At 35.2% G+C, this 25,132-nt stretch overlaps 1 protein-coding gene across 1 annotated transcript in view; it reads left to right on the top strand.

Annotated features, from left to right (window-relative positions):
* GSAP (gamma-secretase activating protein) overlaps positions 1-25,132 on the top strand; it is a 102,331-nt gene that overhangs the window by 74,585 nt on the left and 2,614 nt on the right. Inside the window, exons 23-29 of the mRNA XM_051962019.1 lie at positions 3,931-3,992; positions 7,085-7,186; positions 9,051-9,121; positions 9,946-10,040; positions 15,430-15,549; positions 16,862-16,923; positions 18,025-18,126. Of these exons, the coding sequence (XP_051817979.1) occupies positions 3,931-3,992; positions 7,085-7,186; positions 9,051-9,121; positions 9,946-10,040; positions 15,430-15,549; positions 16,862-16,923; positions 18,025-18,126 (614 nt within the window). The remainder of the gene's footprint in view (positions 1-3,930; positions 3,993-7,084; positions 7,187-9,050; positions 9,122-9,945; positions 10,041-15,429; positions 15,550-16,861; positions 16,924-18,024; positions 18,127-25,132) is intronic.

Genomic DNA, 25,132 nt, shown 5'->3' with positions numbered 1-25,132 from the left:
AGATTTCCAAAAGTCCAGATTTTAATGTAGGAAAACAGTACATAAGGGAAGATGGATAGTAGAGGAGAGAAATGAGGTACTCTTATGGGGAATTATGAGAGTATGGAGGTGAAGCTGACCAAAGAGTGAGTCCAGGAAGGAAGTAAGCAGTATGGTTGGGACTTCTGAGAATACAGAGGTTCTAGACAAGGACTCATTAATCATCGAGTAAGTCACTGGGTGACATCTTTCCCCTCTATAGAAGATCCCTCCAAAATGCTGGAGGTCTTCCTTTGATACTTCTGTGCTTTAGGGGTTTAATTTCTTTTATTTCACTCTTACTCTATGACTGGACCACCTCCTTATTTATTCATGAGTTCCTTGAGAATATATTTTATTCATCTTGCAAATATATCAAGATTAGTAACATTTTGTAGCCAATTTTAAATCATGTACTCACTATGAATGAGTAAATAAAGCATTTATTAAGCACTTACTATGGGTAAAATACTGGGTTATGTTCTGAGGGTACAAATAGAGAAGCAAGACCATCCCTGCCCTCAAAGAGCTCTCATCCTGATACACCTTCCCAATATTCTATAACTTACAGCCATTTAGCAGCATTGAGAAAATAGCAATATTAGAGAGACATGGGCTTTAGTACCAGTAAGGGTCTGGAAAGCATTGAAAGTATTAAGGTTTTCCAAACAGAGTTTAGCAAATCTCTTCTACTCACTACTGGGGCTAGTTTTCTGTCTATCTGCAGGATCTACGTAAATTATATGCCTGTTGCTGTTCTCACCCAGTGGAGTTGTTTATATAGCTGCAAGATAAGTTTTCCATCTTTTTTGATTTTCCACTGTGGATGTTGGATCACTTTCTGACTTTTATAGATTTTTACTGAAGAGGTTTTGTGTATTCAAGGCATTAATCTAATTAGTACAATGGCAAACATGGATGATACATGAAAAAATGTTATATTTTACTTATGTCAATTATCCAAATAATTTTTAATGGGATTTTATGATTTTTAGGTGAGGATTTGCTATACTATATTAATGTTATTAGTGTGAAATTGGCAGGCAGCTAGGTAGTGGAGTAGGATAGAATACCAGGCCTGGAGTCAGAAAGATAAGTCTTCTTGAGTTCAAATTCACCCTCAGGCAGTTACTAGCTATGTGACACTAGGCAAGTCACTTAGTCCCATTTACTTCAGTTTCCTTATCTGTAAAATGAGCTGGAGAAGAAAATGATGAATCGCTTTAGTATCTTTGCCAAGAAAACCCCAAACGGGGTCATAAAGAATTGGACACAACTTAAATGACTGAACCACCACCATAAACGAACCTGGTTGACTGGGCCAATCTCGTAGAGGCTTGCTTCTAACACCAGTGTCCAGTTAAGGAAGTCATTAACTAGCTGGGATCTTATTTCTCTAGCTATACAATGTTTAGCTTTCCTTCTTTACTCAACATCAATTAGCATAAATCTTCTATCTTTTCTGTATTCTTCACATTCATTTTTTCTCATAGTCCATTACATTTTTGTATCACAATTTGTTTAGCCTTTCACTGAGCATCTACTTTGTTCTTCATGCTTTTTATAGTTACTATAGTAACTATAATAATAATATAATAGTAATAAAAGTGCTGTTATAAATATTTTAGTGTGTTTAGTGTGAATGGTGTCTTTTTGTCTTTGACTTACTTGAGATATATGCCAAGTATTGGGATGATCAGATATCATACGTACATTTTAGCCACTTGATTTATATTTCTCTTGTTAGTGATTCAGAGAAATCTTTTGCATGATTTCTTATCATTGCATTTCACTTTTAAAGAACTGCTTTAAACTTACATTGTCACTATAAGCCTCAGCCATCATAAGTACAGTTTCACAATAGTTGTCAGGATGAAATTATGTCCAACCATAGGCTGACAGTGCCCAAATTTATTTAATAATATCATAGAGCATAGTCTTTTATTTTAATTTCCTTGGAACAATGAAAACTTTCCCTATCTAAAGCTGAAGTTTCCTCCCATTGGCACTAGACTAAAGGTGCCTTTAATTAGAAGCATGAGGGTGGTATGACACTAGTTGACTTTAGTTCTCTTGGAAATGGGTTTCACAATCTCTGAAATGTTTCCAGATTGACTGAAGTTCCTACTTTGTTTACTTGTCACATCCTTCTGCCTCCGCCCCACCTCCTCATTGACATCACTTGATTACTGGTCATTCTTTTTTAATGATTTTAAGGAAACCTTGTGTTGTTCTCATGTGCTATGGTTGAACTAATTGTTGGAAGGGAATCATTGTCACTGCTGGGAACTGAACCTGCTGTATGATATCTAGTGGTACTAATACTTTGTTTCCTTCTATTTCATCATCAATATAAAGAGAAGATGGCAGCAGAGTTTGGCTAAAATGTAGTCATCTTTTGCTGAAATGTAAACTCTTCTTTGATGAAAGGATCCCTATGTTCTAGGATCACACCATAGATGCACTTGAGCAGTACTTCTTAGCTCTTTTAACCAAACTATCACTCAGCTTTAACTTGTCTTCCTTTGTCCTTAGCTACCTGAATCCATATAGGAAGTAAACACATCAAGTAGATAATTTTTCTTGTCAATGCTTTTTTTTCCCCCAATGAATAAAAATATACCTTTTTCCCTTCTATCTGAAAAAGAAAGTAAAGCAAAACTTTTGTAAGAAACATTTATAGTCAAGCAAAACAAAATCCTTCATTGGTAACACACACACACACACACATACACACACACACACACACACACACACGTCTCAGTTTGCCTGCGTCTATCTCCCCTTTATTAGGGAAGTGGGTAGAATGTTTCATCATGAGTCTTCTGGAATTATAGTTGGTTATTGTGTTTTTCAGAGTTCTTAATTCTTTCACAGTTACTTTACTTTGCAATTGTAGTTGGTTATTGTGTTTTTCAGTGCTCTTAATTCTTTCACAGTTGTTTTATTTTACAATTTTAGTTGGTTATTGTATTGATTAGAGTTCTTAATTCTTTTACAATTGCTTTACTTTACAATATTATTATTATATATATGTTCTTCTGTATCACCCAAACTATCCTCTGTATCAATTCATTTAAGTCTTTCCAAATTTTTCTGAAAACATCTTCCTTTTCATTTCTTATATCACAATAGTATTCCATTACATTCAAACTACTGTATTTTGTTCAGCAATTCCCCTCAGCTTCCCTTTTTTCCACTGAAAAAGAGCACAAAAAGTAGTTCTTATAGGATTTGTGTTCTCCTTACTTCCTACTCCCTCAGCTTGTTTGGTGCATCATATCAATTTGAAAGTAGAAAATCTTTTTTTAAAGATCACATACTACATTTCCACCCCGATCAAGTTACTTTACAAGCTAAGTTTAGATGGGCTAAGATGATAATACAGAATATAATCTTCCAAACTAAAGTTAGGAATCTCAGTGTCAGCATACTCTGTGGGAAGGAGAAAGGGATGGAGATAAATCAAGCATTGTCCTGTCTTGGCTTATTGTCTCCTTAGCTAATAAAATCTTTGTCCTTCTGATTCTAATTACTAAAACATTCTTAACTGGTTTCCTTTTTTTCCACTCAGACTAAAATTTTAGTGTTTGAATGGAAAAATGAAATTAGATCCTATCAGGATTGAGCATCTTTCTTCTTCACCTTTCCATCCTATCATTCTTTCTCTCTTCTGAATTTATGTAAAAGCCATTGTGTGACATTTGTAAAATCTTCTATTCCATCACTGCCTTCTCAAACATGTCCCAGTGAGCCAGAGGAGGAAAATCTAGTTTCTAGTTTCTTATCCCTCTTACTTTTTTTTTGGTAGAGGGACGAGGGGGGAAACCAAGAGGCTGGTGTTGAAGGTTAGGAAACATATAGTAACCATGAAAGTATTTGTTGTTTAAATAGTGCTCTGTTTTATTTCAGAGTCACGATTAGCTCCCCTCTTCCAGGAAGAAGATAATCAGCAAAGACTGCTCATTGGACTGGTATGTATTCTATGTACACCAGGGTGCTTTGGAGCCCAAGATAGACAAAGTTTCTTTCTTTTTTTTTTTTTTTTAAACTTTAGCATATTTTTTATTGCAGGACAGGGAAAGTGAAAAGTCTTCTAGTTTTTTTCAATCAATTTCCAAATTCAACAAAGTAGAACCCAGTGTCATTAAATTACAGAATCACAAGTTTCTCAGAATTAATTAATGAAGAAGTATTTATTACTGTGTTAAGCACTGGAAATATAAATACAAGAATGAAACAGAGCAAGCCCTCAAGGAATTTATATTCTATTAGGTGAGAAAATGCATATATGGGAGTAGTGGCCAGAGAAGAGAGTTTTTAGAAAACTAAAGAAGTAGTGATCCCTAGGGAAGTCAACAGATAATCCATTTTAGGAACTACGTTAATATGGTGGATTGATTTGATGTTCTAGCCCAAAGGAAGAGGTGGGGGAAAAAAGGATGTAAAAGTAGGTTGGAGGGGGTAGTTATGCCAAAAATCTCTTCATCTATGGTGCTTATACAGTGTACTCAAAAGAATTTAATTATACTTGAATTTTCTTTAGGATTTTACTTGGGCTTTAAAGCCTATGCTTTCACGCTGAATATGCTGAATTTTAACTTGACTTAAGGTTATATTTTTTATTTTTGAAGGAGAATTAGTGAGTGTAGCACTGAAGTTGTATGTATGTCTGTATATCTGTGTATGGGAATCTGTGTGTAAAACATAAGCAAATAGACTTTAATCCTTATGTTCTCTTATTTTCTATCCCCTCAGCCTGGCTAGTACAACTTGGTAACTTGGGAGAGAAAGATTTACTTGATTTAACATCTGATACTATCTTTCTCCCCTTAATCAAGCTGTTTTTTTTTTTTTAAAGTCTAGCAACTCAAATAAAGATGAGGTGTGATGTCAGCTAGAACGTGTGCGTATATATCTTTCTGCCCCTCTTGGCTTGGTTAGCTCCCAGTGTCAATATCCTCATCCCAATAGTCTGTGCAACAATTTCCCCCTCTTTTAAGATTTCATTCAGTCCCTGGGATGAACAATGAAAGAAAATTAGAAAAGAAAATCCGGTAGGCCGACAAGGACTGGTTTGAAGCAACATCACATAATAGAGTGTCCTTAGATGCTTATTGACTTGTGATAAAATTCTTTAAAAACTTAAAGCATCACCTTTCTTATCTATAAAATGAGGATCATTAAACTTTATCTTATGAGGTTACAATGAGTCTGCCAAACTTAAAATATTATATAAAGGTAAATCTTTGCCTTTAGGGGATTTGGATGAGGTTATTCTTGTAATATTTTCTAGAAGGGCCGAATGATGACTTGGAATTTACATGGGAACATTAGGGCAAGAAATAAGATCCAGTTTTTCTATTTCAGTAAAAAGACAGAACTTGATTTGGATCTAGGTATGATTTCAGTAGAATGTCCAGTGTTATGGGAAATTGCCCTTTTTAGTCAGTGCTGCTGAGAGAGAAAAATTAAAATTATGTGCAGTCCAGCCAAGGCCCCACATGGGGTGGTATATGATCTCATTCACGGGTCCTATGCTTGGGATTGTTTAAATAACAAATATAGAACTTGAATGTTTCAGGAACCTTGTTCTTGTTCAATGAGGATGAAAGAATGAGTCTTTAGAGTGTAATTCTCATGGCTTGTCGTTAGGGGTCAGTAGCCTCTTTTTGTTCAAAGTACCACCAGATAAATATTGCTTCTGAGAACCCAGGAAAGACTAGGAAGAAAGAGGAAAAAGAGAAAAAGAAAAAGAAGGTAGATGGAAGAAGGGGAGAAGAACATCAGCTGTGATATATGTTGCTTCTCCTCACAAATTTGCTGAATATGAAAATAGGACTGTTTTAGGGAATTAAAACGAGCAATATATTTGTTATCTTTGCATTATATGTTTGTTTTATTTAATATATCTGATTTTGATTGGCAAGGATATTTATTACATATGTTTTCTTCTCTTAGGATTATTTGCCTTGATCTTTTGCAAAACCAGGTTATTAAGCAATTGTTCCTAATGGGCCATCTAGAAAGACAGAGTTGTAGATAGAGTTGGATCAAGAAGACTTGGATTCATGTAGGGGATTTGTTGCCATAGAATCCTTGTTTGATGAAAAAGAATGTCCATTTCCACAATCGAAATACTGTCATGCTTCATAATTTTGTATAATTATAATATTGAATGTTTTGTGATTGACTCAGAGGTTATTAAAATGTCTATATGACAACTCTGGGAAAAAAAAAAAAAAAGACCTAGGTTCAAATTGCATCCTTGACATTTTCTAGCTGTGTGACCATAGGCACGTCTTTTAATCTCTCTGAAATTCAATTTCCTAAGCAGAAATCAGGGGATAGATGCAACAGATGTGGAAGTAAAATCAATAAGACTCGACAATTGATTGGATATGAGTGGATGATATTTGAAAATGGAAATGTTACTTAACCTACCTACTGATCTTAGCTATTATAAACCAGATGAGATCCTATGACCAGAGGATCAGAGCTGGAAGAAACTCAGAAGTCATCCATCCAGCACAATCCCTTCATTTGACAGATCAGAAAGCTGACACTGAGAAGTAAAAAGCTTGGGTAAAGTTACATAGTTATTAAGCTGAATTGCCATTATTTGAACTCAGATCCTCCAACTCCAAGCCGTGTTCTGATCATTGTAATATACTACTACATAATTACCATTGTAATTTACCCTCCTGGTGAATATGAGATTCCTGTCAACTATAAAGCCTCCAAAAAATGCAAGGTGTTGAGATATTGGCACTTTTACCCTCATCCATTTGGTAATGTTAGGCAAAGGGAAAGTTGCATCTTTACAAAGTTGCAGACCCCAATAATTGACCCTCTATGTTTTGTGAGCAAGAGGGGAACTTTCAGTAGTAAGGGAATTCTTTTTTGCATCATATTTTATGTGTCAATTGGATTCTTGGCATAACTTGTGAAATTCAGACCCTCTTGGTGAGATAAAATGATAACTTTTTTACTTATTCTGTAATGAGAAACTAAGCTTTATCTTGTTTGTCTAACTAACTATTCTTAAATTTTTTCTTTTAAATAGATGGTCTCTGAGCTAAAAGAGCATCTCTTGAGAAATCTACCTGTACAATTCATAGGAAAGAAGAAAATCGAACAGTTAGTCCTCGACTATGTTTCAAAAATGGTTGGTTTTTCTGTTTTCATCGTCTGTTCATTGAATCCTACTGAGTTTCTGTAATTTTCATGTCCTCTTTTTTTTTTTTTTTCATCCTGCAACATGCCAAATATTCATTGGTTTAATAAATTTGCCTTTTGCCTTTCTTTGTATTCCCAGTGATTAGCACAGTACCTGGCACATAGTAGGGACTTCATAAATGTTTGTTTACTGACTGATAGGATTGCAAGAAGTATATATAATACATTTCTATTATCCCAAGTAACTTATAGGGATAAGATAATAGAGAGAATGTGTGCATACACATTTATTTGATTCTGGAAAATAAATAATTGCTTCTAAATCATGTAAGGATCCTGTAGTCAGCCAGTGACTGGAGTATCTAGGATAATTGATACTTATATAACAACATAGGCCCACAGAGCACTTTGGTATTCATCATAATATTTTGATTAGTTATTATCTTTATTACTAAATCTGAGTCACTGTTACTATCCTTGGTGTGGGTAGTTGCATTTTTGAAACTGTCTTGTTTTTCCTAAAAATATAGAAAGTTGAAGCCTTTTTAAAAATTGGCAGCAGGATGGCAATAATATAATGTAATTATATTTTTATTGGAAAATTTTACATAGATGTATTTGTAGGTGTCACAGTAGAAAAGAGTACTAGATTTGGAGCCATGAATACTTCAATTCAAATCCAGCTTTAGATACCGGCTATGTGACCATGGGCTAGTTAATCTTTTTCAGCTTCAATTTCATTATTAGCATCTATCTCAAAGGTTATTATGAAAATCAAATTAATTCACATATGTAAAACACTTTGCAAATCTTAAAGCACTGTATAAATATCAGCTATTATAACATTCAGATGTTCAGCAAGGATTTATTAAGTACCTACTATGAGTTAATTGTTTAGTTATTTCGGTTTTCTTTTTTTTGATTCTTCATGAACCAGGTACTGTGCTAATCCCTGAGTTCAATATACATTAACTCATTAAATATTCACAATAACCTAATTCTAAAGTAGGAACAACATATATGTCCATTGCATAAATATAGCCTACAGTCATAGATATTACTTCACATTTGGCCAGATTTAAATTGCAAATGGACCGATTTGCACATAGAATTTGTGACATGTGGAATATCCCCCAAAGCTTTAGTAGCTTAAAACTGACCTAGACTTTTGAGATACCCCCCAGATATTTAACATATTGAATAGCCTAATATCTGAAATGGGTAAAAATAATTAATTAGTACTTCTATTATATATTTCATAAAATTGTTGGGCAGAAAACTCTCTGAAATTCTTAACATTTTACTTAAATTTGAACACGTATTTTAAATAATTATCATTTTTATTTGTCACTTCAATCATTTGTTGATTTGAACTAAATTCTTTATATAGTCAGTAGCACTCCTCAGTAAAAGAAAATGTTTTAAGTTTCATAATTATATTTGGATTTTATTTTTAATTACTCAGTAGAGAATGGAATCTCAGCATTTTTACCTAAAATACTTGTGACTGAGTCATATAGGAAGTAATTAACTGAGATGTTGGAATGAAAAGGAAGTGGGAAAGTCTTCCTGTAAAAGGTGGAATTTTAGTGGAGTTTTGGTTGCATTCTCTTCTAGACATGTTCATTTTCACTTTTTCCACTTTTGGATGCTGGTACCAAAGAAGAGGCTTCAGAGGAACTCTTTCTATGTCCCAGCCACAATGTCAATACCAGCTGCAGTGAACAAGTTTGGCTGACACTTGGAAGGACCCATGTTGTTGAAATGGAATTTGAAGGGAACTACACTCAGGGGAGGTTAATTACTTCCCTCCTCAGGCGGTCTCACATGCTTCCTCTTCTCTTATACTGTAGTTGGACCTCCTTTGCCAGATGCTGGAAACTAGCTGGAGGAAACACAAGCTTGATTCCTGGGTTTTCCACTTGTACGCAAGTATTTCTTGTCCCTGATCTGCCATGTGGTACAAAGAGTCAAAACAATTCTAGGTTGCTGTGTGCTGTTAAGGGACTTTTTGTACTTTACTTTCACTCACTCCCACTCAAAACTCCCCCCTTTCCCAAGCTCTCAGCTCAAAACTCTTAACACTGCCCTCACATCCATTGATGGTTCAGCAGTATAGAGAATTGAACAAAGAGTTTATATTGGCTGGGTGACTGGCACTTAACTTCAGTGCTCTGAGCAACTGTCTAAAGATCATTAATTGACGAGAATTTGCTGATCTGGACTGGTAGAGGACATTTCTTCACTTGAGAATTCCTTTTTACCAGTGAAATCACAGGTCCTTTCCATATCCCTGTCCTTATTTACTGTCATTCTTCCTTCTTTTCTATCTCTTCCTATCTTTTGTAGGAACTTAATGAATATCAAAGCCCCAGGAAATAACATAGACAATTTAATTAGATGAATTAAAGTTAACACAAAGCAGTGTTAAATGATTACATTGAATTCCCCCATTTGAAATATTACACATTTATTGTCAGATAGGGCTGTTTTTGGTTGTTTTTCTTTATTCCAAGGGAAGGCTCATTGGGTGGTAAGCAGGGGTAGGTAGAGGGTTTATTCAGAAATGACTGCAGTGTAACAAGAAGAGCCATGAATAACACTTGCCCCCACCCAAATCCACAAGAGATGGAAAAAATGAATTCCCCAATAGATAGGCTGGGTTCACTTAAACCTGTGGCATTGGCCAAATGGTTCTTGAAAGGATATTAATTCTGTTTCTGACAATTGTTCTGTAATTCATTTTAGCGATGGGCGTGGCAGTGCAGGTGAATTTGCCGTTTTTCACACTATGACCCAGATTTTGGATTCAGTGAACAGGATGTGTTTACCTCTTCCTCTTGGTAAGGGTTTTTCTCATCCATTCATTTGCATAGTGCATCTTCTGACCTCTGGGCTCTTGTAGGACCAATTATCGGCCATCTACACTTAGAGCCTTCCATCAATCATTCCTTCAATCTTTACTTTGATCATGAAGAACACTTATCTTCACTTAGTCTCAGCTCATGCCCTCCTGATCCCAACTGCTTGTTGTTATCATTGTTATTCAGTCATTTCAGTCATGTCCAACTCTTTGTGATCCCATTTGGGATTTCTTGACAAGGCTATTAATTATGATTTGCCATTTCCTTCTCCTGGAGGTCATTTTGCACATGAGAAAACTGAGGCAGACAAGGGTAAGTGACTTGCCTTGGGTCACACAGCTAGTATGTGTCTGAGGCCAGATTGAATCCTCCTTTCTCCAGTCCTGGCACTCTATCCACCATAACACTTAGCTGTTTATTTAATAACTTTCTGTTTATTTGACTTTATTCTCTTTCTGTTTATTTTGCCTATCTGTATACATGTTCTCATCTCTCCTGGAGAAATTTAATTTCCTTCCTAGTAGGGATTGTTTCATTCTTTCCACTTCTATTTCTAGCACCTAGTACCAAGAGAAGCACTTATTAAATACTCATTAATTGATAATTTAACAACACATAGAAGGAATGGGTCAAATTTAGAGGCTAAGCAAGCCATTTTCATATTTTGTATGGCTCCCTTCAGGAGAGCTAGGGAATAGGTCCAACCCAATTCTCAATTCAAGTTTCTAGGAATGTATACATCCAGATCTTTGTGAATCCTTTTGACCCTAGCTTATTTCTTACAACATCCATTGAATTTTAGAGTATGAAGGGAGGCTGGAGGTAATTTAATCCAGTTTCTGACCATCTTCTTTATGATTTCTATTTGAAAATATGATTTCTGTTTCTATTTTTTGTGGGGGCCTGAATTTAGTTTCAGCTGCACCCTAAGGATGGTTGTCAGCTTCACAATATAGGACAATCAGATTTCCTTCTGCTTTGCCCAACTCTCATTCTTCTCCCCTTCCCTTTCTGTCCACATGCTAAGCTTCTTTATAAATATATGCTGTTTCTTTGCCTAAGGGGAAAATTCGTGAACCATGATTATTTTGAAGGTTAGTAACATACTTCATGATCTACCCTTTTAAAAGAAGAATGAAGGAATTTGTTGAGAATTTTGCTTGAGTTTCTGTTATAAGTCATTCCTTCTCTATTATCACAACACACTCAATGAGGAAATGGATTTGAGATTATGATTTTGTCAAGTGCTAGATACACAAGATCATAAGACCTTAGTTCTAAAGATGGATGATATCTTAGACTCTGTCTAATGTAATCCCTCATTTTATGGGTGAGGAAATTCATCAAAGGGATGTGTTGTAGATATAAATAGGATATAACCTATTATAAATGAAGAATTTATACTGCTGAAGCACTGTGAAGAGTATCATCAAAAAATATATGAGCAGAAAAAAGAAATTCCAAATGGCAGTTTGTTGGCCACAACTACCCCATATGTTAAAATTTTTTCTAATACTCCAGTCTAAATATTATCTCAGTGATATAGAGATTCCCTCCAGTAATGCAGAGTTTCGCCCTACAGTATATCTGCCTGTACTGTATAACTCCCATCCATGTTCTCACATAAATCTACTATTGAACATACACTTAACACACTTAAGGAATTATCACTGCTCTCTTGAAATTGTGTGGAGATCAGTGGAACACACAAACTGTCTTTCTTGCTCTCACTATAAGACCTGTTCATTTTTTTCCCTGCTCATACATTGAACCATACATTAAACTAAGGGAGAACCTATGGAAATATTTTTAGAACAATCAGACATAATTTCATTGGGCAAGAGCAAAGGCAGATTACAGGAAAACAACACTGGAATTAGAATTACTTATCTCTGGATGGAAACTTTGAAAAAACTTAAGATCCAAGAATGGAATCAAAAGGCCTTCCATGTGATATCCTCATAAACTCAGCTAACAGGATGTCTGCAAAGAAGTATTGAACAAATTACTGAATCCCATGGATTTCTTGGTGGGAATGAAGAGTTTATGAGAACAATTGAAAACCAGATCTTTGGCATCATAAATTGTAGACAGGATGTCTTTAAGGAGCTAGAATTAGTGAACAATGTTGATTATGCAAGAAAATGCAAGAAACTGTACAAAATACAAAAACTTATTACTTATCAAAGACCTAGCAATCAATGACCTAGTGGCTGGAATCATACATCAGAAGCTTGTTCTATTTCCTGGAAAAACAGATGACAAATCCCCTGTTGAGGTCAAATAATAGACTGTATTAGAGCCAGGTCATTATTACAACTAAATTTCTTGTCCACAGTTGCCCGGACATAACATAATTCCATAAAACTTTAAGAAAAATATTTTATTAGAAATGAATATCTCACATTCTAAGCTAGATGGAACAATAGGTTGTTAAAATACGAAGACCTAGAAATGGAGATCAAAATAATGTGGAGAAAAGATATAGTGAACATTATGCCCATACTATCTGCTACTGATACTAAGGATGCTTTCGATGAACCTAAAAAAGAAAGATTTTAACCCTTCTATTCAACTATTAAAAGCAGTTATTTTATCCATATGTGCAATAGTACATAAAATATTGAATATAAAATAATAATAGAGTATAACTTCTCCTGGAACACTACCTTTCTGTCCTCTATCAAAAATATGAATTGGAGATAAAAAATAATCTATGTTATATACATTGTGTTTTAAGATTTGCAAAGTACTTTGCACAATATTGTATCATTTGCCAATGAAATCAAATCCTACAAGCATTTACTAGCATTTAATTATGTTCTACACACTAGATATATACGGGTAGAAAGGGAACTAATTTCCATTATCTAAAAAAGCTTTGTATACTCAAAGTGCTATATAAGTGTTATGTAAATATTATATATAAATTACAATAAATTCTGGGCAGCTAGGTAACACAGTAGATAGAAGGGCCAGGTCTTGAGTCAGGAAGACTCATCTGCCTGAGATACTTAGTAATTTTCACTTACTGGTAAGTCACTTCCTAATTGAACTAGTTGTTTGACATCAGGCAAATATCTTGCTGTTCAACCCTGGACAAGTATCTTAATTGTTTTCTCCTCAGTTTCCTCATCTGTAAAATGAGCTGGAGAAGGAAATGGAAAATCACTCCAGTGTCTTTGCCAAGAAAATCCCAAATGGGGTCATGGAGAGTTGGAGATGACTGAAAAGTGACAGCTTTGTGCTTAAAAAATGCTATATAAATTGTTAGCTGTTATACTTATAATAAAATTCTACTAGGTGAATACAGCATATAAAGAGGTAAATATACACATAACAATGTGATTAACAATTGGAGGGTTTACAACATCTCAAATAAATGCCCCTTTCTTTCTGCCCTAAGTCATGCCTTAATCTCTTTAAGCCTGAATTCGTGCAGTAGTTTGCTGGTTGGTGTTCCTGCTTTCATCAGTTGGCTCTCTCTTACCTTTTCCATTTTCTTGTATCTTCTCCCAGGTTTTCTGTAATCTAGTGATATTGGTCCCTTTGCCATTCCTTGGATACAGCATTCTATTTCTTAACTTTGTACATATCTCCAAATGGATAAGAATCCATATTTCTTACCCAACTATTTTATGCATCTGGAATTCTGTCTTGCCTCTTCTCCATCTCCTGAAAAATGCCACATCTCAGCTACAATGCCACATTCTAAAGGAAGATTTTTTTTTTGTATCTCAAAATTCTAAGTCTTTCCTCTGTTGATTATCTTCATTTTATCCTGCATATGGGGAATTTTTTGTCTCACTAGCTTATGGATCAATATTGAAATACATTTGACATGTTTCAAGGCCCTTTCCATATGTTATCTTGATTGGACCTCACAGGAGCCCTATGGGGTAGGTAATACCCTCATTTTTCAGATGAAGAAACTGAGCCTCAAAGAAGTTAAATGCCTCACCCATGGTCACAAAGCTTGTAAGTGTCACATATAGGATACTAATCAGCTCTCACCTGACTCTATTACTTTGTTCTCTGGATCATGCTGCTTTTGTTAGATATTTGTCCTCCTGTGCTGAGACCAGTACATCATCTTTTCCAACTTCTTTTTTTTCAATTGATTTTATTGATGTCTTTTCTTGTTGTTTTAAAAATATATTTAAAACAAATCCAAAATATAAAAAGGAAAATAATTATAAAAAGAAAAAAAAAACATTATAATGTGCACAGCAGAACATGAGGTTTCAAAATATGAAATAATAAATTTCCATTTCAAGAAAGCTTATATAATAAATACCACACACTGTATTCAGAACTGCCCATTTTTTTTTGCTTTCTAACTTCTTTTATTTGAACCACTTTGAGAAGAATTTCTGAAGATGAACATATTTGTAATTGTTTTTACTCTCTCTTAGCTAGCTTGTAAAGAATAGGCTGGATTCAGTAAGAAGTGATAATGGAAGCTTGGCATTTGGTGACTTTGTAATTTCATCATTGTGGGTTCTCCCACAGACACCAAATCATCAAAGATTTCTTATTCTGTGTGATACTTTTTTATTCCTTTCCATAAACTCTCCAAAGAGGATCCACCCAGCATGTGGTAGGCTCTTCTCTCTTTCTTTTAATAGTTCTGCATAAGAATAGAGCACTTGGGTGATCCATTTTCCTTCTCTCTCACTGTGTGGCCAGCTCAGTCTCTTTGCTAATCACACATACTTTTGGTAAGGTCTTTTCTACCAATTCTCATATAAAAAAGAGTTTTTGTCAACACTTTGTGTTCTATTTATATCTTACTGTTATTTTTTATTTGTTATTTATTTCTTACCTTTTGGGGCATTTGCAATGACAGCTTCAACTTCCAAGATGGCAACATCCACGCATGTTACATTACCAGGAGAATGGTGCTAGAAATAGACTTATGTGGCAACGGGCAGCCTGGGATCATTGGCAGCACTATGGAATCTCCCATATGTGATCCAGGCCAATCGACTCAATTCTGAGCCCAGCTTATTGCCCATAGGCATTGTCCATCAAATACATAAATATTGATACAGTAACACAATGGGCTATGTCCTTTTTTCAGTTGTATATAGAGGGGATGTTCATCAGTCAGAGGTTGCTTGAATGAAATTTTATGATTTTCCTTTTTGCATTTTTACATTTTGCCACCTGTTTCATTATATCTTTCCATAGGTCACTCATTAATTGGCTTTTTAGAGTTATGTTCCTTTCCCTATCAACTAGATATCTGAAGCTTTCAAATACCCCCCAGTTGTTGTCCTTGGAACATTGAATCTCATATTGTAAAGTCTGTCTTTATTAACCAGGTACATCTTCTGTGTTTGTCTCCCTGGATTTCCATTCCTAGGCTTCCATACTGTGTACATGGCCCTAGGGGTACGATGTCTCCCCCTGCACTGCCTTCTGCGTTACATTGATGATGGAGTGCTACTTCTTACAGAAACAGGGGTCATGAAGCTCTTGAAAGGTAAGTGCATTTGATCCAGCTAGAGGGCTGGTTCCTGTCTCCATATGTCCCATTTCTTGTAAGTAATACTCTTTCTTAGCAACCAAGTTAAACTGCTTCGGCTCTTGAAGAGGCCCTAGAGGTTTCTCACTTCATTCTTAGTGATTTTTCCCCTTACAGTTAGATTCCTTTACAGAACATAGAGGCTCTTGAGGCTAGGAAGACTCAGCTTGTTGTCCAAGAATGTGTCATCAGATGGCTGGCTCCCTGTCAGCTCTTTTAACATTCCCATTTCAAAATCAGGCTGTTTCATGTTAGGAAAGCAGGAGAGTTATATATAGATATATATTTTTTTCTTGTTTGAATTTCATTTCAAATAAGATCAGCACAGGTTGTGCTAGTGAGTTTATATTATAAAATTAGTCTCATATTAAGTTGAAGTGTTGCTTAGCAGAGGGGACAATGTTAGTATATTTCCAGCATATTTTAATTCAGAAACTTGTGAGTATAAACTTATAACAATAAGGAACCTTAGAGACCATCTAGTCTAACCTCACATTTTATAGAGAAGTAAACTGAGACCCATAAATGTGAATTGTTTATGATAACACAGGTGGGAAGGAGCAGATTCAAATCCATGTCCCCTAACTGCAAATCCAACAATCTTTCCATTGTTCCTTGTGGTCTAGCAACTTTTTGGATGAAATGCTATTGCCCCAATTCCATAATGTGAGAACTATTTGATTTGGAATCATGAAGACCTGAGTTAAAGTTTCATCTCAGGCATTTAGGTCAATTAGTCAGTAAGCATTTATTAAGTGTTGATGTTGTGCTAGACTTTTCCTACATGATCCTGGACAAATCATTTAACCCTCTGTTCTGTTTCTCTATAAAACTGAGATTTGGACTCGATGTCCTTTAACATCTGTCTTTTTTCTAGCCTTATATATTTGCTCTTGTGATCCTGAGAAATTTTCTATGAGATTGCTTTGTGGTTCTTTTCAGCTCTGGCTCCTTGATTTGTGCACATGTCATCTTCAGGATCAGTCATTTTGGATTATGATGGATTCATATTTTCTGCATGTTATGTAGCCTTTTTTCTGAGATAATTGAAAACAGTTAATTAAAAAGTCTGTTTTCCCAGAGAGTCACACAAATGTGATTTCCAAAGCTTTCAATCTGTGGGGAATCACAGTAATGGTGGTATGTGTTATCTAAAGAACACTGTTATGTTTATGAATTTTTGAATTTTAGATACAAACTTTAGTAACACTCTATAATACTAAAATGGAATGATTTTAATTGTTTTCTGTTTTGGGGGGCTGTTTTGTAGATCTGGACAACACAGAGAAGAATGAAAAACTAAAATTCAGTATAGTTGAACGTCTTCCTCCGGTAATCTTGAATTTTTTACTTAATTTTTTCAGTATGTCTTGGAATAGTGCCTCCCTAATGCTGAAATCCCTTTCTGGAAAGAGAATATTTGCTCATTTTTAGTTAGATACCATTGGATTGTTTTACTTTCTAATTCCTTTCCACAAAGTCACGCTAATTCTCATCTCTATTCATGATGCTATATCAAGATTCAGAACTCTCCTCTGACATATTCTCATGGACAGAATTCATTGTTATATTCTACATGAATACTGTGGGGGTTTTTTTCCCCATGATTTAGGAAACTGTGCATTATTTACATCAGCGATTCTGAGAAGTAAGGGAAATGATTTTCTTTGGCTCTTTAACTGTTGCGTCATTTAAACTCAGGTGATGCCAGAAGGTCATGGAACCTGTGTTTCCTCCCACAGCAATTCTTCCCACTGGGGAAAAGGGTTCTCCGGTCTTAGGAAGAATGAAAAGCATGGGGGTGAAAGGGTTAGAAAGGACGCTCCTTGTTTTTGTGGTAGAGATGAGCTAGTAAAGCCAGAAATAATGGGAAAATGTGAAATTCCAGGGCAAGTTCTTAGAAATGTGACCCTGTTTGGGGTGGAGATGGATGGGGGAAGCATACTTAGTCATCAGGGTCCCAGCATACTTTATGCATCCTGTACACACACCCACATTGCCCTGGCACTCCCTCTGGCCCAATTCTCCCCTATAGGGAAATTTCCTTACTTCTCCAAGACTGATAATAATTCTTTAAAAACTAAAGCAATGGCTGCTGGGTCTGTGTGGAAAAGCAACAAATAGGAATTCAGTGTATTTTTCTCACAATTAAATCACTTTGGACTAATATGTGGATTTCCAAAAGTATGTAATGTATCACTGAGAGGTATTACTTTTGCACAGTCTAATCTCTGTTATCTGCTATATAAAATTCAGAAGTATTTAGTCAGAATTCAACAGTATAGATAAGAGGGTAATAGTGTGCTCTCCAAGAGATTGTTAACCTTAATGTTTCAGTCCCTTTCTCTGAGTAATTTAACTTAAATAAAATAGTTGACTATGAATATTTAGGAGATAAATGTTTTTTCCTTTACACTTTCTCTCCCTTAATAGTTTATTCTGCAGAAGACAAGTCAATTCTGGGATCATCCTATCAATTCTCATATTATTTCAAGGAATTATGTGAGACGGCTGCTTCCAAAGCATAAAAAACTGGTAAGATTGGATGTGAGATCTGATCACATTTATGTTTGTGCATAGATCTCTATATTTGGAGTAAGAAGAGCTGGGAATAACTTCTGGCTCTGCTATTTGCTGACTTCGGAGACTGTTTTATCACTCAGAGGTAAAGAATCTCCAATGATAAAATACAGTTAATAGTATTATAGAATTTTGACACTCTTAAAGGGCTATATACCATCATCCATCGTTGGTGTTGCTTTCAAATTTACTTTACAATATTTTTATGACTTGTTTATCTATGAAGTATCTTTTCTTGAGATTTGGTCTTTTTGTCCATCAGGGCAGGCAGCCAGGTGGTGTGGAGAATAGAATACTGGGTCTGGAGTAAGGAAGACCTGAATTCAAATTCAGACACCAGCTGTGTGACTCTGGTCAAGTCACTTTATTGCAATCTGCCTCAGTTTCCTTAACTGAAAAGTGGGAATAATAATAGCACCTACCTACAGGAGATGTGAGGATCAAATGAGATAATATTTGTTAAACACTTAGCACAGTGTTTGGCACATAGAAGGCAATGAATAAATATTTGTTTTCTCTCCCTCTCCCCTCCCCTCAATTCTTGCTCATCTATAAAAAGATGACTATAAAAACAATAACCATTTAAGTGCAAACATCTGTTGAATAGAATGAAGAGGTAGGACAATTTTATTAAGATCTCAGAACTCCTCCAAATTATCTCAATATCTAGTTTAATATTTGCAATTTTCTTGAAAAAAAATGGCACAGGGGAGGAGGAGGATGAAAGATATATGGGGAAATATGATACAGGAATAAGAAAGTAGCCGAAAGATGGGAGATTACACAGATGCTTCATAACTATATATCATGAATATTTAAATAAATAATTTTCTTAAGAAGGGAGTCAGACAATGCTGGACATCATGTACAATAAATAGCATCACAAAAAATTAAAATTATTTTATTTTTTTTAATTTTATTTTTTATTATAGCTTTTTATATACAAAACACATGTGTGGGTAATTTTTCAACACTGAGCCTTGCAAAACCTTCTGTTCCAACTTTTCCCCTTCTTCCCCACACAAATTATTTTATCTTAATGGATGAAGGCTAGTTCTGTATTCATTGCACCAGAGTGAAAGGCAGTGTGGCACAGTGGATAAAGAGCTCATTTCAGTGCCAGGAAGATGTGGGCCAAGTCTTACCTCTCACACATACTGACCCTAAAATCAAAGCACTGAGAGATAAATGACTTGTTCGGAGTTACAAAAGCCATATAGTCAGTTGTGAGATTCGAACCCAAAGCTTACTGACTTCAAGGCCACCTCTCTATCCACAATACCACATTTTCTCTTAAATGAGATTTTAGCATCAAAAAATGGGGAAGTGAATGTATTTTATAACAGACTTCCAACACAGTATATCATTATTCCCTATGGAAATTTAACGATATAGCTCAGTTGTCACAACAAGGACATCAAAAAGAAAAAACTTAGAAATTTATTTATAAAACAAATGATTTTCTTGCCCCTGCAGAGATATGACAATGCTTTCCCACACTGTGCAGCTTTTGTTAATGTCTTTCCATAAGTTCTCAACAGGAAGTACACCTATAGTTCTAAGTGCTTCTTCTTGATTTTATGAAAATATTGGTGGAGTACAAAATTATCCATTTATCATCTTTTGTTCTTACCTTGTTACTGGTGCTTGTTATTTCATTTATACATATCTTTGTTGACATCCATTACTATGATTCTTCAGTGTTATGTTTTATAGCCTGCTCAAAACCATTGTCTGCTTCTTCATTGGTTTTGAAGGACATTAATTATAATTTTTTTGGAGATTTTAGTATTCTATTGCTCACAGTCATAGAATTTTTGTTGGTCAGCTATTTCCTTCTTGTCCAAATCTTCATGACACCATTTGGGGAGGTCTTGACAAAGTAGTTTATTATTTTCACCTATCCATTTTGTAACCTAGCTGCCCTTTCATAGAACAACAGCATTAAAAAGATGGCCTTTTCTTCATGGTGACATTTGGGATCATTAAAAAAAGAACTTTCCAGTTTCCCTAAGACAGGCTCTCCAGATTGTTCAGTTCTGTGCCCAATTTACTATCCATTTTCAAAGAATATTCAAGACACATGTCCTAATGTTCAAGCCTTCTAGGATGTCCATCTACCTTTCTGTGATCTAGACAATAGGGGTTCTTTCTCCCTTTGGCTTTCTTGGGTAGAAAGATAGGACAAATTATTTTTAATGGTAATGATTCTCATTTAGTAATCCCTGCAGTGTTCTGAGGTTTGATGCAATAGCCATTTGGTCATTGCCTACTGGAGCATCTTGGAAATCTCACTAGCATTAGTGGATCCTTTAACAACTTGGACTTTGTCATGGAGTCACTGTCATGGAGAAAATCCAAAACAAATACCTCTGAAAGGCACAATTCTTCCTCTTTTTTAAGCCTTTCCTGACTGCAATATATTGATAAAAGTTCTCTCTCTCATTTTGCTTTTCAGTTAATTTTGCATTATTTAGATATAAGCACAAGAGGTAGTTTTGTTGTAATATTATTATAGAAATGTGGTAACCCCGTGGTTTTTTTGGTGATTATCTTTGCAGATCTTCTTTATCTTTATTCCATTTTTCATAGTTGAGAATGACTTTCCTAGTTGGATTTCTTAGAAATATTTTTTAAAGTAGTTTTACTTTCTATTGTTTCTCTTTTGTTACCAACTGATCTTGCTTATAATTATCCACCATTTTTACATAAAAGTTTATGCTCTAAACCAGTGTTTTTCCCTTGGCTGCTATATATCTCTATTTGGTAAGTCAAGTGTTTCCTTCTATTTTTAGAGTCTTTTTTTGTCTTTTCTTCATGTTAATTGATTAAGATATATGTTTTAAACTTTTGTATGAAATAATGGTAATTAGTATCTAACTCCTTTCTTCTATTTATATCTTATTTTTATTACCAATAACTCATTTTAGAAACTAAGTATATAATTATAATTGTATATTACATTTTGGTTAATTTATTTTTAGCTTTAAAAATTGTTTTCATCTTTAACAAATTGATGTCTGACTGTCCAAAAAAAGCTAATTTAAGAACGACTCCTACATTAGTAGTGAGTCAAGCCAACAAGCTAACAAACATTTATTAATCACTTACTATGTACCAGACACTGTAATAAGCTCTGGTAATAAAAATGGAAACAAAAATAAAGTTAATATTAGGCCTCAGGGAATTTATATTGTAATGGAAGAAGATAACACATAAAAGAAAGCTGAAATGCAGGGTGAGGAAAGAAGGTACCTGTACTGGGACATGGTTAGGAATGAATTTCAGAGAGGGAATAAATAGTGAACATGACTGGCTTTGACTCTTCCTATAAATAAAGGTTCTGGGAGAAAATGACTAATCAGAAGACCAATGAGGGATGCAGGGGTCTTCTAAAATGAGAAGACTAGTGAGGAATGGTGGAAATAAAAGTTTGGAGAGCTGCGGAGAGGGGAAATGAAGGAGTTTCAAGTAAACTGAATTTCATTTTAACATGTTGTTCACTGCTGTTCAGATTTAGCACACTCTAATTCTTTTGGGGGAAAATTGTGAATTTTTTTTTGGGGGGGTTGTATATAGTTCTTTGGCCTTTTTCATTCTTTATTCCTAGCATATAATTTGCTATCTTCATCTATTCCCTGTTTAATTATTGCATTGAAATCACAGATTGTAAAAGAATATTTTGAGTTACTTTGAAGGCTTTAAATGCAAGAGTATTTAGGATTTTTTTTTTGCCTCTTCAGTCTTTGCAACACATATTGCAATAAACACATCCTTTGCAATAAATATAAGCTAGTTATTTTCAAGGTGATCTTTCTAGAAATACTCATCATGATCATTGCAATGGGGGATGATCAAATGTCCCATGAAGTGATGTTTCTTGTTTTCTTTTAAGCATCTCTAAAGGCAATTGTTCTATTTGTTTCTTTACTAAACTTCATTGTGCTCCAGCCTTGGTTTGCTAGTGTTTTTTATGATGAGGATATCAGCAGAGTTCACTTATTAGTCATTGGTCTAGGTGTTCATTTTTAGAGAACCAACTACTAAGCTAAAGTTTATGCTCAGACTAAAAATTGTGTGATTTCTTCCCTTTTTCTACCTTCTTTTCTGGCATTCTGTAACCATCACTGTAGAAGCAGGGGTCCTGGCAATAGATTGAGTCTGATTTCTGTGAACAGACCTAAAGACAAAGAAGCTCATCTTTATTGAGCTGGTCTTTTGATGAGATATTCTTTGGTCATAGTAACATAGTAACATGAAACAAAGAAGAGCTTATTAAGTGAAATGATATTAATCATCAACAAAGATAATCAGTAACTAATAACCCACATTTATTTTCCTCACCATAAGACCTTTATAAGGATAATTTATACATTTATTGATGGTTTCCTTTATATTTGAGAAGATAAGAAGAAACATTTTGAAAGCAAATGATGTTTTATAGCAGATCACAGTTTCTTCAAGTCACATTATTGATTCAAAGGTATAGGGCAGAGGTGTCAAACTCAGCTGGAACCAGATTACAATATAATTAGAAAATGTTAAACAAAATTTAAAAATACAATTCAGTGGAAATAATGTTAATTTGTGATTTTCCAAGTCAATCTGCTGGAATTTGTTTCTATTTGAGTTTGACATCACTGCTATATGAAATATGAAATTATTTGTTGACTAGGATATTGTTTTAAAAAATGATTCAAAACTCTGGAAAGTCCTCCATGAACTCATGCAAAGTGAAATGTACTGTGTACAAAGTAATTCTAACATTGTGAGATGATCACCTATAAATGCCTTTGCTGTTCTCAGCAATGCGATGATCCAAGACTATTCTAAAGGACTTGCTTGTGATGAAAAATGCTACCCATCTTAGAGAAAGAACAGATTGTACCCGAATATCAGATTGAAGCATACTTTTTCATACTTTGTTTTTCTTGAGAGTTTCTTTGGGGGGGGGAAGATCTGTTTTCTTTCACAATATGATTTTTATAGAAATGTCTTGTTAACTTCACATGTGCCTTCTGAGGAAGGAGGGGAGAGAGGAAAGGAAAAAAAATCTGGAACTCAAAGTTTTAAAAACAAATGTTAAAAATTACTTTACATGCAACAGGGAAAAAATAAATTAATAAAAAACCCTCCCCAAGGATTCAGTATAAACCAAATATAACCTTAAGGTTATCCTCCAATACAATGTCTTCTATGCATTTGGTAAAATCATACAAAATATATTGAAAGAAGCAACAACAGAGATAATCTTGTTCAGATCTTCTGATCAGAAATATGTTGTTCAGCTGTTTCAATTTGTCTGATTCTTTGTGAATCCATTTAGGGTTTTCTTGGCAGAGTGGTTTGCCATTTTTTCTCCAGCTCATTTTATAGATGAGTAAACTGAGGTAAACAGGGTTGCATAGTTAGGTAGTGTGTGAGGCCAGATGTGAACTTCCTGACTCTAGCCCTGTACCCACTTAGCACCTGGCTGTCCTTAGAAATCTGTAGTCAGGCATAAAACAGGGACATACATATTTGACAAAAGGTCTTAATCACTTTCATGTAGGAAGCCTACCTGAGTCAGGATGGAGAAGGCGGAAGGTCTTGATTACATTGGGCTGATTGAACTAAGATTATGAACATTACAGGGTCTCTTTAAAGAACTATATTTACTCCATAGTTTGGCCTATTTTTGGAAAAATTCCTTTTGTCCAGATCACAGTATACAGTTGAAAGGACAGCCTGTAGAGCTAGTCTGCCAGTAATTAATGTCTTGAATAAACACTGTAAATGGAGAGTAAAGTGGGTGGATAAACTATTACAAATGGACAATGAGATGGGTCTAGAAGTGGATTAGATCTTTTGCTAAATTAGAGAGATTTTGATGAGATCCCCAAACTTCTCCATGAAGAAAGACAGATCCTTTTCTCTCAGCTCTGTTTCTGACTATCTGACTTTATTTTAATCTCCATTCCAACTGTCTTCTTATTCTGAAGATGATTCATATCCTGTGACTGACCCTTCCTCCCAAATGGTGAGTTTCTGCCTGGGACCCCCATTAGAAGATGTGTCCAGGGCAGCCATTGCTCACTTCTTTCCTGCTTCTGTTCCTGATTCTCCAAACTTTTCCACTTTTCCTGTTGGTATTCCTGCCCTCCCTTTTCAGCTTCATTTTATATATTATCTTTGCCATTGGCGATTGATAATCTCTTATCTCTGCATTTGAGTTTACCATTAAAATGTGTTCCCCAGTTTTAGGGGGACACATACCCCAAGTCTTTTTTAGCCACTTAACAGTCTGATTAACTTTTACAAAGGAATATTTACTTCAAAGATACCTAACGAACACCTAACACCTGGGTGAATAATCCCCTTTACAACATCTTAGTCTCTAGAGAGAAGAATAGAGTTAGCTTCACAGTTTAACTCACTTTCTACATAGCATCAGTCCCACAGAGTAAATCCCTGATGGATTTACTTCCTGACATCCCACCTTCCTAGAATCCTTACAATTGCAAAAATGTTAGCAATATCTAGCTTGGAAGCCTGGCCTCCAGGGTTCCTTTGGGTTGAGGCCCTGGTTCCAAGATTCCACTTTTTGCATCTAAAATTAAAAATGATAAATGGGATAAGAGCAAATACCAAGCTTACTTCTCAGGGCCACAGGGTCTAAGTGTGTGTGTGTGGGGTGGAAGGTGAACACACCCTTTCCCCCAACTTACTGTACAATACCTCTGCTGCCCCTGGACACTGCTGGAAAAGAGAGAGTATGTGCATTACTTAGTTGTGTGGAGTTAAAGCTCATCTGTGTTTCATCTGTGTAGCCAGTGGAAAGAAGCTTCTGCCCATCCTCATGGTTAAGTCAGTGTAGAAATGTCCACCTTGAGCCAAGTCTGTCTCACAGGATCAGGACCCTAGAATCTTCCACTAGGTGCCTCATAATAGGTGGTCTGTGTGTGTGCCAAAAACTGTATTT

Source organism: Antechinus flavipes, chromosome 5, assembly GCF_016432865.1.
Source record: "Antechinus flavipes isolate AdamAnt ecotype Samford, QLD, Australia chromosome 5, AdamAnt_v2, whole genome shotgun sequence".
In the NCBI taxonomy this organism is placed as follows: Eukaryota; Metazoa; Chordata; class Mammalia; order Dasyuromorphia; family Dasyuridae; genus Antechinus; species Antechinus flavipes.
This window is presented reverse-complemented; position numbering and strand designations above follow the sequence as displayed.